Here is a 15,510-nt window from a genome sequence, read left to right as displayed (position 1 = left end):
CTCTTAAAACTCAATAACAAAAAAACAAATAGTAAGATTAATACATCAGCAAAGGACTTGAACAGACATTTCTCCAAAGACATACAAATGGCCACCAGGTCCATAAAAAAGGTGCTCAATCTCATTAATCATCAGGGAAGTGCAAATCAAAATCACAATGAGACATCACCTCATATCTATTGGAATGGCTAGTATTAAAAGGACAAGAGATAATAAAGGTTGGTGAGACTGTAGAAATGTTCAAACCCTTGTACACAGTCATGAGAAAGCAAAATGGTGCAGCTGCTATGGACAACAGTATGGAGGTTTCTCAAAAACTTAAAAATAGGACTATGATATGATCCACCAAATCCACCTGTGGATACTTATCCAAAAGAACTGGAAATCAAGATCTTGAAGAGATATCAGCACCTCCATGTTCACATCATCATTATTAATAATGGCTGACATGTATCAACAGATAAATGGATAAAGAAAATGTGGTATATATATATAATGGAATATTATTCAACTTTAACAATGAAAATCCTTCCACATACAACAACATGGATAATCCTTGAAGACATTATACAAAGTGAGATAAGCCAGTCACAGAAGGATAGATACTGCATGATTCCACTTATATAAGGCACTTAAAATAGTCAAACTCACAGAAGAGTAGAATGGTGATTGCTAGGTACTGGAGGAAGGAAAAAATGGGGAGTTGTTACTAAAAATTCATGAAGCTTCAGGGCACATGGTGGCTCAGTCAGCTAAGCATCCGACTCTTGAGTTTCACTCAGGTCATGATCTCAGGGTTGTGAGATCAAGCCCCATATCTGGTTCCACACTAGGCATGGAGTCTGCTTAAGATTCTTTCTCTCCCTCTCCCTGTGCCCACCTCCTCCCCTCCCTCTCCAAAAATAAAAAAATTCATAAAGTTTCAGAAATGCAAGATGAATAAGTTCAGGGGATATGTTGTACAGTATTGTGCCTAAAGTTAAAAATACTGTATTATACATTAAAAAATTTGTTAAGAAAATAGATTTCATATTGTACTCTTACTACAATAAAAAATATGAATCAACCAATATTTTTTTAAATAATAGTTTGTCTTATAAAAGATCGTGACTTAGATTCAACGATACACAGTTAAGTACTGAACTACTAATCTAAGCCAAGAAGTATGCTAAGTGCCTTCCATATGTCAACTTATTCAATACCCACAGATATTAAGGTATTAACAGATTAATTTTTAGATTAATATTAATAGCAGGTATTCCTGCTCTACAAATAACCCTGTGACAATGTCTCAGCCAGTGAGTGAGTCTGCACAAGAACCCAGGTGTCTACTCTGCTGCCTTCCTAGCTAGACAAATTTCCATGATGCCAGAATATTAGTCAGAGTTTCCATGGCCAATTCCTGCCACACTACTCTTCCCCATTCCCCATTCATTCCTCCGCACCCAACGATGACAACAAGATGCTAGAGTTTATCCCTCAGGTTAATGATCAAATTGCCTGTCTGGCCTTGGGAGAGCCCTACCCTGACCATAACTATCTTCCCTCTGCCTTTCAATTATCACCTTCCAAGAACTATAAGCCTAAAATGTAGGCTAGGTCTCTAAATTTTCTACAACAGCTTAAGGCACCAGTTTTATTTTGGCCAAACAATTGCAAAATTCTGTGTGCACCACCTTTCTTCTGACTTGGTCACCCAACTCTGCTATGTGTTTCCATTGTCAACCTCATAGCAAGAGCCCCAGGAGAAATAAGACTGAAGCAAATCACACAAAGTCCCTGGGATGGAAGGAACTAAAAACTTGCTCTATTATTCTCAAGTTATGAGGGCTGATGACAGTTAGTCCTTAAACTTCAGAAGGATACAACAGGACAAACTGGGCATTCAAGCTCAAAAGCTGCACTGGATGTCATGAACAGGAACCTAAAGTTATCTTTAGTCATGTGAAACTATTTTCAGCTAATGCAAGATGTGCAAAGGAGGAAATATCCAAGGAGAAGGGAAAAAGACCTTAATTTTACAATTTTAGCTTTACCCACCCACTGGCATTGTACTTAATATAATTAAATTGATGAAATGTATTCCTATTCCAACTTCCACATTACCAGTTGAAAAAAAAGGAAAGAGGTGGACAATCCCAAAGAGAATGAATTTCCTTTCCAAAGTGACAAAGTCAGGCAGGCTTTCAGGATTTCACCTTAAAGAAGAATCCAAGTCTCCAAACATCTAGATATGAGAATAACACTTAAACAATTGTAATCAACTCAATGAATAACATATAGACCAAAAATAAAGTCAATACACCACATATGACACTAATACGTCTTTTGGAAAATAAAAATGAAACAATGAATTATCTTTTTTAGACTTTAGTTGGCTCAAATACCACAATTTTCTATAGACATAGGGTCATACTTAATTATGTACACAAGCTAATTCCTAAATATTATGCATAGAAATTTTCATGTGCTATCAATATTAAATTAAAAATTAACTCATATTGGGGCATCTGGGTGGCTCAGTCGGTTAAGTGTCTGACTCAGGTGGTTAAGTGTCTGACTCAGGTGGTGATCTCAGGGTCATGGCGGGCTCTGTGCTCAATGCAGAGTCTGCTTGTCCCACCCCCTTTGTTCCTCCCCCTACTTACTTATGCTCTCTCTCTAAATAAATAAATAAATAAATAGAATCTCTTAAAAAATTAACTCATATTATACTCATCTCTTCAAAATTGAAAGAATTAAAATCAATTTTTTGCCAATTATATTAGTATGGTTAAGGTTCAACATTAATTCGTGTTTGGACTTCACCTGATAGATCAGTGACACACAATTATTTTTCCACTGATGCAAGGAAATGGACAGAAGCAACAAACCTGAAAATGGTACCAAGATTTCAAGTTTGAACAAAGAATAGGATAGCGATGGCAAGAAAAGAGAGAGGGAACATATGAGAAATTTGGTGGCTAAGGGATGTGATTAATGAACAAGGCATTTCATTGAGCCTTCTGAATCTAATGTGCACAGATGACACCCAGAGGGACATGTCCAACAGGAAATCAGAAAAAAAGACTCAGGGATCCCTGGGTGGCGCAGCGGTTTGGCGCCTGCCTTTGGCCCAGGGCGCGATCCTGGAGACCCGGGATCGAATCCCACATCAGGCTCCCTGCATGGAGCCTGCTTCTCCCTCTGCCTATGTCTCTGCCTCTCTCTCTCTCTCTGTGTGACTATCATGAATAAATAAATAAAAAATCTTTAAAAAAAAAAAAAAAGAAAAGAAGACTCATGTAGACCTCCAGAGAAAGGTCCAGGAGAGATAGACATGGAAGCAAATATCCTAAGAGATAACTGCTGAAATCAGAAGAACAGCAATAATACCAAATCACCAAGAGAAAGCATATAGAGTAAAATGAAGAAAAACCAAGAGACGCCCAAATCTAGAGCTGATAGCAATGGGAAGAGTCTGTGAAGAGAGTCAGGATGGAGTAGGTCAGAGAAGCAGGACAAACCAAGAGAGTTCCATGATCTATGCTACAAAAGCATAGAGCTACCTGTATCAGGGATCACAGAGTCAAGAGTAAGCAGGAAAAGAGGGCTGGGTTGGACTGGGTAGTGTGTATGACGATACAGAAACCAATGTGGCAAGAAACTGAAGAAAAGAAGGAAAGGCAGCCATATCCATCCTCCTGATAAGGCCTGAGGATATGGAGGAGAAAGCCTAGGACTATAACTTGAGAGATAACACAGCAAAGGGGATGAACCAATATTATTTTGTCAACCATGCATATTACCACATTGAGAGAAAAGGCTTCAAGTACAACTGGCACAAGCATATGAAAACCTGGATCTAGACAACAACCATTCTACCCATTAAACTCCCACCCTCCACACACATACACAAACACTACATACAATTTCTAAATGATAATGACTTCTAACACAGATATAAAAAGAGGGCCTATATTTAATTAAAAGTGTAGAGGGGAAAAAAAAGTGTAGAGGGGAAGATGTCATAAAATACACATTTTGAGGGCACCTGGGTGGCTCAATCTGTTAACCATCTGACTTCAGCTCAAGTCCCGATCTCACGGTCCTAGGATAAAGCCCCTCGTTGGGCTCCTTGAACATTGGGGAATCTGCTTCTCCCTCTCCTTCTGCCCCTCCTCTGGCTTGTGTGCATGCACTTTCTTGCTGTCTTTCCCAAATAAATAAATAAAATGTTTAAATACATGTATATGTACACACATTTTGAAATACACTTTATATTTTATACCAACATATTATTCAAAATATTATCTTAGGTTTTGAAATACCTTGTTACTTTTGTATCTTTTGTGATCTAAGTTTGGAACTATCATGAGTCACTAGAGAAAAAGAAACATTAAAAATATAACTGTTATAATTAACTACAGAGTTGTAATGAAATGTTAGCAAACCATTTACACTGGGATATTTACACTGTGAAAGAATCCTTAAAAGCTCCCACATATCAAAGACCTTTCATACATAAATGCTCTTGTCTATACAGTGTCTCAGCATAGCATTTACATAAAAATACTTTCAATCATTAAGTGACCTACAATGTTGCAGTTATGAAAAATGGTCATGAAAGCAGCAAATACCTGAGGTACTCACAGCTGTGGAGTAGGGATTATGAGCTCCAGTATTTTCAGCCCAGCATCCACATCCATAAAGAGCAGCCTGGGAAAATAAAAAATAGATATACAGTGTATTTCAAAAATATTATATGTAATTACTTGCTTTCAACAGAAGACAAAATCATACCTATCTAATAAAGACTGGTTTAATAACAATTCATATCAACTGGGAAATAATACCAGAGGCTGCGTAAGACCTCCCAAACAATGGTCCTAACAGTATTTAAACTATATTTTCAACTACTGTATTAATCTAAAATTTTTCAGAAAATAGCAAAAGAAAGTTTCTTCGACTTCCATCAACAATAGTTTTTTTCTTCCTTGAACAACCTTTCCCCAAGTGGTTTGTCAGCTAGTTCTGACAAATTCTTCTCTTCTACCTCCTTAAAATCATTGTGGCTGCCTTAAAATAGTGCTCAAACTAGGTATATATCAAACTGCTAGAGAAGCTTGGTGATAAGACTGTGGTTCCCCAATACTTCTGATTCAGTGGTCTCAGGTTGCCCAAGTAAATGGTTACACCAAGTAAATGGCATTATTATCAGGGCCCCAAGGGGCCTGGGATGCACGTGGTCCTCCTGGCATACTCTAACAAATCCTGTCTAGAAAGGCTTTTGCCACGCTCTCTGTAAGTGGCACAACAGGAACTGCTAACAGTTATTACCAAAGGGCCGAGTATATGCTTACCACTGTGCCGGATTTGGCCAGATATAAAGAAAGGAGCCAAAAAGGTCAATTCAAGCTAGTCACTTTATGAGGTGGTAGAACAGATTTATATGTCTGAAACCACCAATAACACAAATTACTATAGTTTTGTAAAAGAATGTAACAATCATTCCTATTTTGTTTTTAATAATGCCCCCCAGAATGTCTGGATTCATCTCTTCAATATCCACAATGACTTCTCTGCCTTTGGGAAAGGAAATGAAACTGATAACTCTTCTAGTCCTTAGTTAGAAGCAGAATTAGCTGCTTTGATAGCTAGCATAAAGAAATACAAGAAAGCCTGTTCAAGAATGCTCATTACCACAAGTTTGGTGAGAATGGAAAACTGAAAGCACAGATGACCATCAGTAAATAAATGGCTAAACACTGGCCTAGCAATATGTGGAATTCATTGCAGACGTTCAATATAAATATTTAAATTTTTAAAAGACTTTTAGGAACTAATACAAAAAGATCTCTAAACATATTTTTGAGTTAAAAAAAAAAGAAAAAGAAGACATGCTGTAATACATTGAGTATTCAGTATGACTTATGACTGGTGAAGAAAAAAGGTATTCCCATAAAATAGTAACTGTTTTTTTCTAGGAGCTCACTTGTAAGGACTTGGGGAAGAAGCGAAGACTGGGAATGGTGACCAGACAGACTAGCTTTCTTCAATATTCCATTCTTTTTTATGAGGACTTCAGAACTCATTTGCTTCAATATTGTACCCAGAGCAGGAATTTCCATGAAACATTCCAGGCACTTCTGATACCAAGAACCTCCATACTCATGTGGGAATGTATTCCCCTTTTGGACACTTGCTTTTGGTGAAAAGTTCTTCCTTAGATTGCTTTAAGGAATATCTGATTTAATATAACTTCTACCAACTAATCCTGGTTCTGCTCTCTGGAATTACTTTACCCTCCCTGCTGAAGTTCTCTAAATTTTTCAAAACAGCTATCCAAGTGCCCTGAGTACTCCTTCCTCACTCAGAGAATCCTAGAACTACTCCTTAAGACTTTGAGATACACCCACACCCTCTACTCCCCTAATCACCCTCCTTGAGAAATATTCCAAAATCCAAGATAATTGGAGATGAAGTCTCCCATGTTCATGTGATCCATAGTTGCCATCCCTAGCTATCACTGACAAAGCCTTCTTAAAAGTAGAACCAAGAATTCAATACAACATTCCCAATATGGTAAACAGGAGAAAATCTATTATAGCCTTTGAAACACCATGCTTCTAAAATACACAAGACTATTGGGTCAGAGTGGGAACTGAAGGCCCTACAGAAGGGATTCAGCACATGGATTTCAGAACAAAACTAGCAAACTTGTGGAATAAGCCATTCAATTGGTACTACCTGGGACAGGTGCTAAGTGAGCCAAAGCCTCAGAAGACATTTGACCTGAGGGGAACAGCCTATTCTTCCTTCACTGAAAACCCTGGACATTAGTCTACTGTCCTTTCCATTCCCCACAATTATCTTTTTTTATTATTATTATTATTATAGTCACACACAGAGAGAGAGAGAGAGGCAGAGACACAGGCAGAGGGAGAAGCAGGCTCCATGCACCGGGAGCCTGACTCCATTCCCCACAATTATCTTGACCCAGGAGCCTGCACCCAAAAATAGCAAATAGAGTCACAAGGACATCTCTTAGAAATGTAAAAGAGGTCATTTTTTTTTTTTAAAGAAAAGAACACTTAGTCTTTGTTTCTTCTCTCTAAACAAAATCCCTTTATGCTACTTCCCCTCAATTTCATGACTTAAAATTGTCTTCCTTTTTAATCTTCTGAAATCAATGGAGTTCAGACAGTGACAGGTCAAATAAAAGAAAGATTCAGAGACTGTCTCTCTCCTATTACTTTTTTGGATAAAACGTAACAAGCTTGGGGCACCTGAGTGGCACAGCCGGTTAAACATCCGACTGTTGATTTCGGCTCAGGACATGATTTCAGGATCGTGAAATCGAGCCCCACATCAGGCTCCATGCTCAGCTAGGAGTCTGCTTGTCTCTCTCTCTCTCTGCCCCCTATTCTCTCTCTAAAATAAATAAATAAATCTTTTTTTAAAAACGATAACAACCTTAAGAAGGCCTTAAAAAACAAAAACAAGCATCCTTCTTTCCAGTAGTAAAATCTCATTAACATTTAATAAAGGTATTAACATTCAGTAACAATAGGTCATATAAATATTATTATTGTTGTTGTTATTTAATCTTCTTTGGGACTGGTTTTCCCTTGTAAAATGAGCATAACAAAACCCCCTGCCTCATAATGTTGTTATAAGATCACATGAATGAACATACTTGCTGCACATAAGCAAGAGATTAATAAACAGTAGTTACAGCTAATATATAGCTATGAGGGACTGTGACAAGCAATTTTAATGTATTACATCATTTAATCTTCCAGAGCTTTGTAAGATAGTCACATATACTCATTTTACAATTGTGGAAAGTGGAGCTTAAACAACTTGTTTACAGTAAGGAAATGCTAAGTGGGGAGGTGAGATTAGAATAAAGGTTCACCTGAATCCAAAATTCACACTCTTAACCACTAAACTCTATTGCCTATTTGTGTGGGGCTCTATTGGGGGTGGAGGGAGAATGGAATATAATAATTCCCTTCACCTCTCCTATTTGTAAATTTTAACTATCGTTGGTAAGCCAAGCAAATAAGTTCTAATTCAAATAGCCATTTTACCATCTGAACAGTTATCATAATATATCTAGAGCAGGGTAATATGCTAAGACTTTTAAATAATTCACTTGTGCATTTAAAATGTATTTATTTTAGCATCTCATTTAGCATCTCATTTAAGCATTTTTTTTTTTTTTTTTTTTTTATGATAGTCACAGAGAGAGAGATAGAGGCAGAGACACAGGCAGAGGGAGAAGCAGGCTCCATGCACCGGGAGCCCGACGTGGGATTCGATCCCGGGTCTCCAGGATCGCGCCCTGGGCCAAAGGCAGGCGCCAAACCGCTGCGCCACCCAGGGATCCCCATTTCAGCATATTTTTAAGTCATTTTTTCAATACTTTGCTTGTATATTTTGTTTCCTTCCCTCCTGATTGTCAAGAAGAATGCTTTCTTACTGTCATCTGATGCTTACATATTTCCAGGCTTATTACATCTTCTCCATCCATGCAATATCATCCAATTAAGCAAACATATTTTCCTATTAGGTACCTTTACTTCTATCCACCACACCCTTTGCTGATGTTCAACTCTCACAAACTATGTCTTCATAAACTAGCTAAGTGAGGCAAATCAATACATTTAAGTTTTATAGAAGTATTTCTTTTTCCAGGACAGTCCCATGTGTAGTGGCAGAATGGCTTCAAGACTGCTCATTTTTTTTTTTTTTTTAAGACTGCTCATTTAATATCCTGCTAACATCGTCCAGAACTATCCTTGGTTCTGTTGCTGCTATTTTGCTAACCAAAACAAACAAAAAACAGTGAGAAAGTCATGGGAATTACAATGCAATGAAGGCAACTATGCTGGCTTTTCTCTCTCCTTCTCCACCAAGGCATCCAAATCTGATATGCCAAGCTTGGTTCTTATTCCAAACTTGACAAATACACAGGGCTTTATAATGTGGAAAAACACCATGACCAGACAAAAGCTTTTTATAATGAGTTCAAAGCATTGTACACATGTTGAGTAATCATTCCCCATAAATCCCCTTTGTACGGTAGGCAAAGAGTAGCACAAAATTAATTATTCTTCTCTACCCCATCCCCCCACAGGATTATAAGAGGCTTGTACACTATAAAGGGCAGATCAGGGAATATCATTTGGAGCTTTCCAAAGATGTCCCTCCATAAATCAGATCACTCTGCTCCAAGTATTCATTAACCACCATGTCCAAAGCAACTGTGATACCTACTCTTCTTTAAATGTGATGGACAAAGTATCCATATAGAGTATGCCAAGCAGTGCTCTGCATGTAACATGAGATCCAAGTACTGAGCTTAGGCACAACCCTTGCAACTACTTTAACAGACTCCATGAGTCATTAGTTCACTCAACAAATATTAAGCCCATAAATAATGTATAAATTGGTTTATGCTCAGAAAGCTTAGTAAATCAAATGGATTGTGAAACATCATTCTCAGTATAGAACTAAAGTTTGGAGATGGGGGAAGGAGGAATGGTAAAGAAGATGCACAAATGAAACGGGAATAAAACAGTTACATATAAATCCGATTTCTTACGTGGTATTATGTGTTGGTGACCTGAAATACTGGTTAGTCTATAAAATAGCTAAAATGCTTAATCAGAAGAGGGATCTAGAGGATTAAAATTTTACTGTTCCTCCAATAGAGGAAATACACAATGTAACTCTAAAATCATTTCCCACCTAAAAAGCAAGCAATGATATAATCAGGTAGTGCTTACTCCTACAGAGAATGACATTGTAGGAGTCTTGGCCCAGCCACCCCAAGATTCTTGTATAGAGTGTACAACATTTGCCCCGGTCCTCATCAGGAACTCAGAGGAAGGCTGACTGAGCATGTCTTGAAAGAAAGAAAAAAAGAAAAAGAAAGAAGAAAGAAAGAAAGAAAGAAAGAAAGAAAGAAAGAAAGAAAGAAAGAAAGAAAGAAAGAAAGAAAGAAAGAAGAAAGAGAGAGAGAGAGAGAGAAGAAAGAAAGAAAGAAAGAAAGAAAGAAAGAAAGAAAGAAAAGAAAAGAAAGAAAAAAAGAAAAGAAAGAAAGAAAAGAAAAGAAAAGGAAAGGAAAGGAAAGAAAAGAAAAGAAAGAAAAGAAAAGAAAAGAAAAGAAAAGAAAAGAAAAGAAAAGAAAAGAAAAGAAAAGTCTCATTTGCAAAGAGAGAAAATGAGAGGCAGCCCGGGTGGCTCAGCGGTTTAGCACTGCCTTCAGCCCAGGGCCTGATCCTGGAGACCCAGAATTAAGTCCCATGTCAGGCTCCCTGCATGGAGCCTGCTTCTCCCTCTGCCTGTGTCTCTGCCTCTCTTTCTCTCTGTGTCTCATGAATAAATAAATAAATAATTTTTAAAAAGAAAGAAAATGAGTATCAACTCCTATTTTTTGATTGTCTACTAAATACCCAATACCCAGCCTGTTGGAAGTAACAAAACACAGTGTTACTAATTGTAAAGATCAAAAAGAACTCTTACTATGAGAAAGGTTTTGGGTTTTTTTTTTTAGAATCTAGAAAAGGTACTTGATTATTTTTATTACATAAATGTAAACAACACACACACACACACACACACACACAAACACGCACAGTAATATTTTTTTTTCCTAAAGAAAAAATGTTTCTACTGGCTTAAAAAAATGGTGAGCTAGAAAAAGCTCTTTTAAAAACCATGTTTTTAAATTGAAAAAGCTCTTTTAAAAACCCCGTAATGACTTACCTGTCCAACTCTCCCTGGATGCTTCAAGGCCAAGCCTCCACTGGAGACAGCAGCAGCAACGTTGCCTTCGTGGTCCACCACTACGGCGCCCACTGTGTCCAAAGTGCCTGCGTCATTCTCCTGGAGAGCAAGCAGGGCATGAGCACTCACTATGCAAAGTGTGTCACAGTTTGATATGACCACATAGCACTTCTCAGTACAATCATGACATAATTCAGCAAACTCCTAAAATCATCTATTATCAAGTTGCCACTAAAACCCTGTTCAAGTCAAAATGTATTTTCTACTGAAAAATCTTGAGCAAAAGGTGTCTTGTCGCTTTTCTCTAATAATAAGCCTAGCATGCCTTTCTAAGGGAGAAAGAGAAAACACCATCTACTATAAATTAGTGTATTGCGGTGTCTCCCTAATCTCCAGTATTAAGTTCGTGACTGAAAATCTGTAAGAGGAAAAGACCTATGGCATAAGTGAACCAATAAATGCATTAGTATATTTTTAAATATTATATACAAATTTCTAAAAAGTAAGCAGTATATTCAGGACAATAAATGAACAGAATGGCCTTTACATTCTTGAAGTATACTATGCAATAATTTTCTTTTACTGTTCCTTGCTTGTGAGAAATTTATGGCCACCGCCTTTCTCTGTTGTATTAATAATATGCTTGCCAACTATATAGTAGAAAACTATACATTCCTGGGAGGCATCTTTGCATTTCTGTGTCTTGTCCCAGGTCCACAAGTTTAAGGCTTTTCGCATGTATTGACTACTAGCAGCTGCTCCTAGTCAAAGATTTCTGGGTCACCTGTGCAAGACAGACAAACTTTACAATTCTGGATAAAAATGAGAATCATGGAAAACAGGAAAAGAGTTTCATTAAAAAAAAAAATCTCTTTGTATATATTAACAAGAGAGGCTACTGCAGGTCTGTAGGTTAACAGTAGTCATTGCAGTGTTCTCACTCTAGGGTACTGGGTTTTAAACTGTGGCCCAGAAACCAAGACTTCCACAAGGAGGCAGGGACAACCCCAAACCCAACAAGACCAGCGCCTCCTCCTGTGTAGTTTATTGCCCATACTACTGAGCAAGACTTCATTTGTACTGAGAGATCCCTAGCTAAGAAGTTTTTGAAATTACATATTCAGGCATTGAAGAGAGTTCTGAAGTGGTGGAGACATAATGCAAGCAAAAGATTTTTATTTCAAGCAAATTGAAAAATCCAAAGGCAGAGTATGCCTCAACAAATATTACATGAAGTCTGTTAGGAGAAGGTACATCTAGACATTTACATTGCTCTACATTCTAACTCCTCTTAAATATACTGATACACTGCGACATTACTTATTTTACTAGAAAACATGTAACTGGCTCAAATAAGTCCTTTATTTATTTTTTTAATATTTTACTTCTTTATTTATGATAGTCAGAGAGAGAGAGAGGCAGAGACACAGGCAGAGGGAGAAGCAGGCTCCATGCACTGGGAACCCGATGTGGGACTTGATCCCGGGTCTCCAGGATCGCGCCCCGGGCCAAAGGCAGGCGCCAAACCCCTGCGCTACCCAGGGATCCCTCAAATAAGTCCTTTATTTCCCCTCTCCCTTTTAACCACAGCCAGGGGATGTCTGGCCAATGGATCCATAAGGCCATATCCCAGAACAGCACAGTTCTGCAGGTGGGAGAATACCTGACATTCAAGGATAGTTCCTTATCCCGACTGTAAACTCTCTGAGTAAAGGTCTGACCACTGTTCCATTTTGCACACAGCAGACATTTGGGCATACTTATTCTTCAGTTAGGAGGAAATAAAGCATGTCTGCATCTCTGATATCACAGACACAAGAAAAACAAGTGATGATAGATGCCCGGCAATTGTAACATCAGGGCCTCCGTTTTCCATCTCCTTTCACAAGATTCAATTTTATGCAAATCCAGAGGATGCCACAATCTTAGGGAAGACTTAACAATAACTGGGTTTGCTCATTTGGTATGGAAGAAGTAAAATTTATCTTCTTTGGTAGATAAGATGAAAGTATGAAAGTAAAGAATTGCATTAGACACATTTTATTCCAGGGGAAAAAAATGAATAATCCTAAAGAGAAATGTAAAGGGGCAACATCTGTTTCATTATTCTAAGAAATAATTCCTAAATCTTTATACCCTTGCAACTTCAAATAGAGAAGTGTTTGTTCCTTATCCAGATGACAAATCTTATGTCTCCTACAGGGGGCCTTCTCAAACTTTAATGTATACACAAATCATCTGAGAATCTGTTAAATGCAAATTCTGATTAAGTAATCTAGCATTGGTCAAAACTGTACATCTAACAACCTCCCCAGTAATGCTGATGTTGCTGGTCCCCAGACCCCACCCTGAGAAACAAGGTAAGATAGCATCCTACAGGATTAATTATATCAGCCAACCATCTGTTCTACTCCTTTTAAGGCAAATAATTTTATGGACACAAATCTGCTAAAGGAGAAACTTAAACCACCTAAGACTAATATTATGTCAGCATAAAAGATTTAAGTTCTATCTGTTCAAATATCAACTGGCAGCATATCACCATGGTCATACCACAATGAACATACTATAAAATATTTTGAAGTACTGGTCTCGTAATGGCTCTTTTAGAAATAGACAACTCTCATACAAATAAACAGAAACTGCAAAATACTTTCCTTAACATTAAAGTCAAGAAAAGGTATTCTTCATTAGCTCTTTATTAACTGTGATGGCTAAGCCCAAGCATTCTGTAAAATGGAATTTTAAGAGGATACATGAGGGTATACATGACATATACACAATGATACACATTACTTATAAAACAATTCTCTTAGCATTTCAATCAGGATATTATAAACTATGAGGATTATCATGTCTAACCAAACAACAACGGAAAGATATAAAAATATAATACATAGGTGGATTTACTGTAACTTGGTTTTTAAAAATGAAAAATCAAGCAAAAAATAGAGAATCCTGTTCCAAATTAAGCCACATATTCCTAAGGGCTGCAACACCTGCAAAAATCAGAATTACTTCATAAATATTCAAGAATTAGTTCATAGATTTCACATACTGAAAGGCAAATTTAAGGATGATGAAGTAATATTTAAGCATTTTTATGAAGTGTAGATAAATTGAGTGAAAGATAAACACTGATATTTTGGCCATAATAATTTCACAAAACTCATTTGTATAGAAATGAAATCTTAGAAAGGTTAAAAAACACACAATGACTGTTACTATATAGAGCTACTATTATGCTCTTACACTCCATAAATACTTAAAAGTACATGCACCACATAGGTACACATGCACCTATTGTCCTCTACTGAAACATGCTATTTGCATTACTTTTTTGATAAAATTGTGACTAAAAAGCAACTGTATAAACTATAGTTCCCCTTACAATAAACACATGTATATAAAGTTAGCAAAGAGATTGCACATGTCATGGAAAACACTGAAATAAAACTTTCTTCAAGTAACCAATAAACTAGTAATCATGTTGGACTTAATGTCAAAAGTTTTTACTTTTCTCTGCTCCAAACTGGAGATGGCTATTATACAATTATTGTAAAATTAAATTAAGTGACACATGAACTACTTTAAAAGGAATAAACACCTTAATACAAAGTTTAGGTACTTCCCACCAGAAAATTATGCCTCTAATCTGTGTTCTAACTCTGAAATCTGCCAAGAGACACCATCTATCAGTTACTTATCTCATTAACCTCGTCTTTCTTCTACACAGAATTACTCAGATATCAAATAGTTAAAATGCAAAAATAATATCTCAAATATATGTCCATCCTGAAACTGGTATATATGGTGGGATTATCCTAATCCAATAAAAAACACAAATATATTTTTGAAAAGATAACAAACCTTCATAATATACCTTTTCAATATTTATGCACAGCATTATAATTGGCATGAGTTTCTACTTGAGAAAAGCAGATGACTTATGCCCTATATGACAGTACATTAATGGCAGCATAAAGCTTTGCTGTCTTTGAGTATTCTAACCATGGAATTAGCTCTGGCTAAGAGACCTAGATCTGGCTCCATGCCTATCTCCCACAAACCAACCCCACAGTGGGGCCCCCATAGGATTAGAATATATCAGGTATGTATAAACAAAGTATGATTTAGGTAGAATTATCTACTTATATATCTGGCATGGCTGAAATCAAAGAAAATTTGGATATAAGAATACCCAATGACCTTTTTCTTCTCTCATTAGAAAAATCACCTTTCCGATGCCCATACTATAAACAATGTTTCTGTAAATTACAGTCAAGATGTCTATTCTTAAATAATCCTTTATTTTCTTTTTTTAATAAGTAACATTAAATATCTTTGCAGCACTACACAAATTAGTTTCAAACATAAAAAAATTATATGAAAATTGTTATTTATCCCCTAAATCACTCAACAAAAGTTAACAGAAACATTTTTAGATCAAAATAAAACTAAAGTAGGTTAACTATGCTTTTAAGGTGCTTTAATATATCTACATTACAGCTTTAATTATAAATTCATACCATCACAAAGTTCCAAAGGATCGATCACCTAAAAATTCCAAACCCTCAAAGACAGCAAAGGACAATGTTTTCCATATGGCACAATACCTAGACAGTGTTCTAAGGCTTGCAACATTCAAGGTAGAAAAAGTAATGGTTTTTAAAATATTTCAAATAATGAATTATGGGCTTTTTTGCTTCAAAATATAACAGTCTGAGAGCC

The 15,510-nt window shown here is 36.7% G+C and overlaps 1 protein-coding gene across 7 annotated transcripts in view; it reads right to left on the bottom strand.

Moving 5' to 3' along the window:
• The window catches only part of TASP1 (taspase 1), a 313,757-nt gene that overhangs the window by 197,054 nt on the left and 101,193 nt on the right, over window positions 1-15,510 (bottom strand). For 6 of the 7 annotated variants that reach the window (XR_005377556.1, XM_038571594.1, XM_038571595.1 and 3 more), the window contains 2 exons: window positions 10,759-10,878; window positions 4,620-4,698 (listed from right to left, as the gene is read on the bottom strand). Coding sequence is in view for 5 of the 7 variants with exons in the window: in XM_038571594.1 (XP_038427522.1) it covers window positions 4,620-4,698; window positions 10,759-10,878 (199 nt within the window). In the remaining 2 variants the exon portion in view is untranslated. The remainder of the gene's footprint in view (window positions 1-4,619; window positions 4,699-10,758; window positions 10,879-15,510) is intronic. The other variant, XR_005377557.1, reaches the window with a different exon arrangement.

This window comes from Canis lupus, chromosome 24, assembly GCF_011100685.1.
Source record: "Canis lupus familiaris isolate Mischka breed German Shepherd chromosome 24, alternate assembly UU_Cfam_GSD_1.0, whole genome shotgun sequence".
NCBI classification, from domain to species: Eukaryota; Metazoa; Chordata; class Mammalia; order Carnivora; family Canidae; genus Canis; species Canis lupus.
This window is presented reverse-complemented; position numbering and strand designations above follow the sequence as displayed.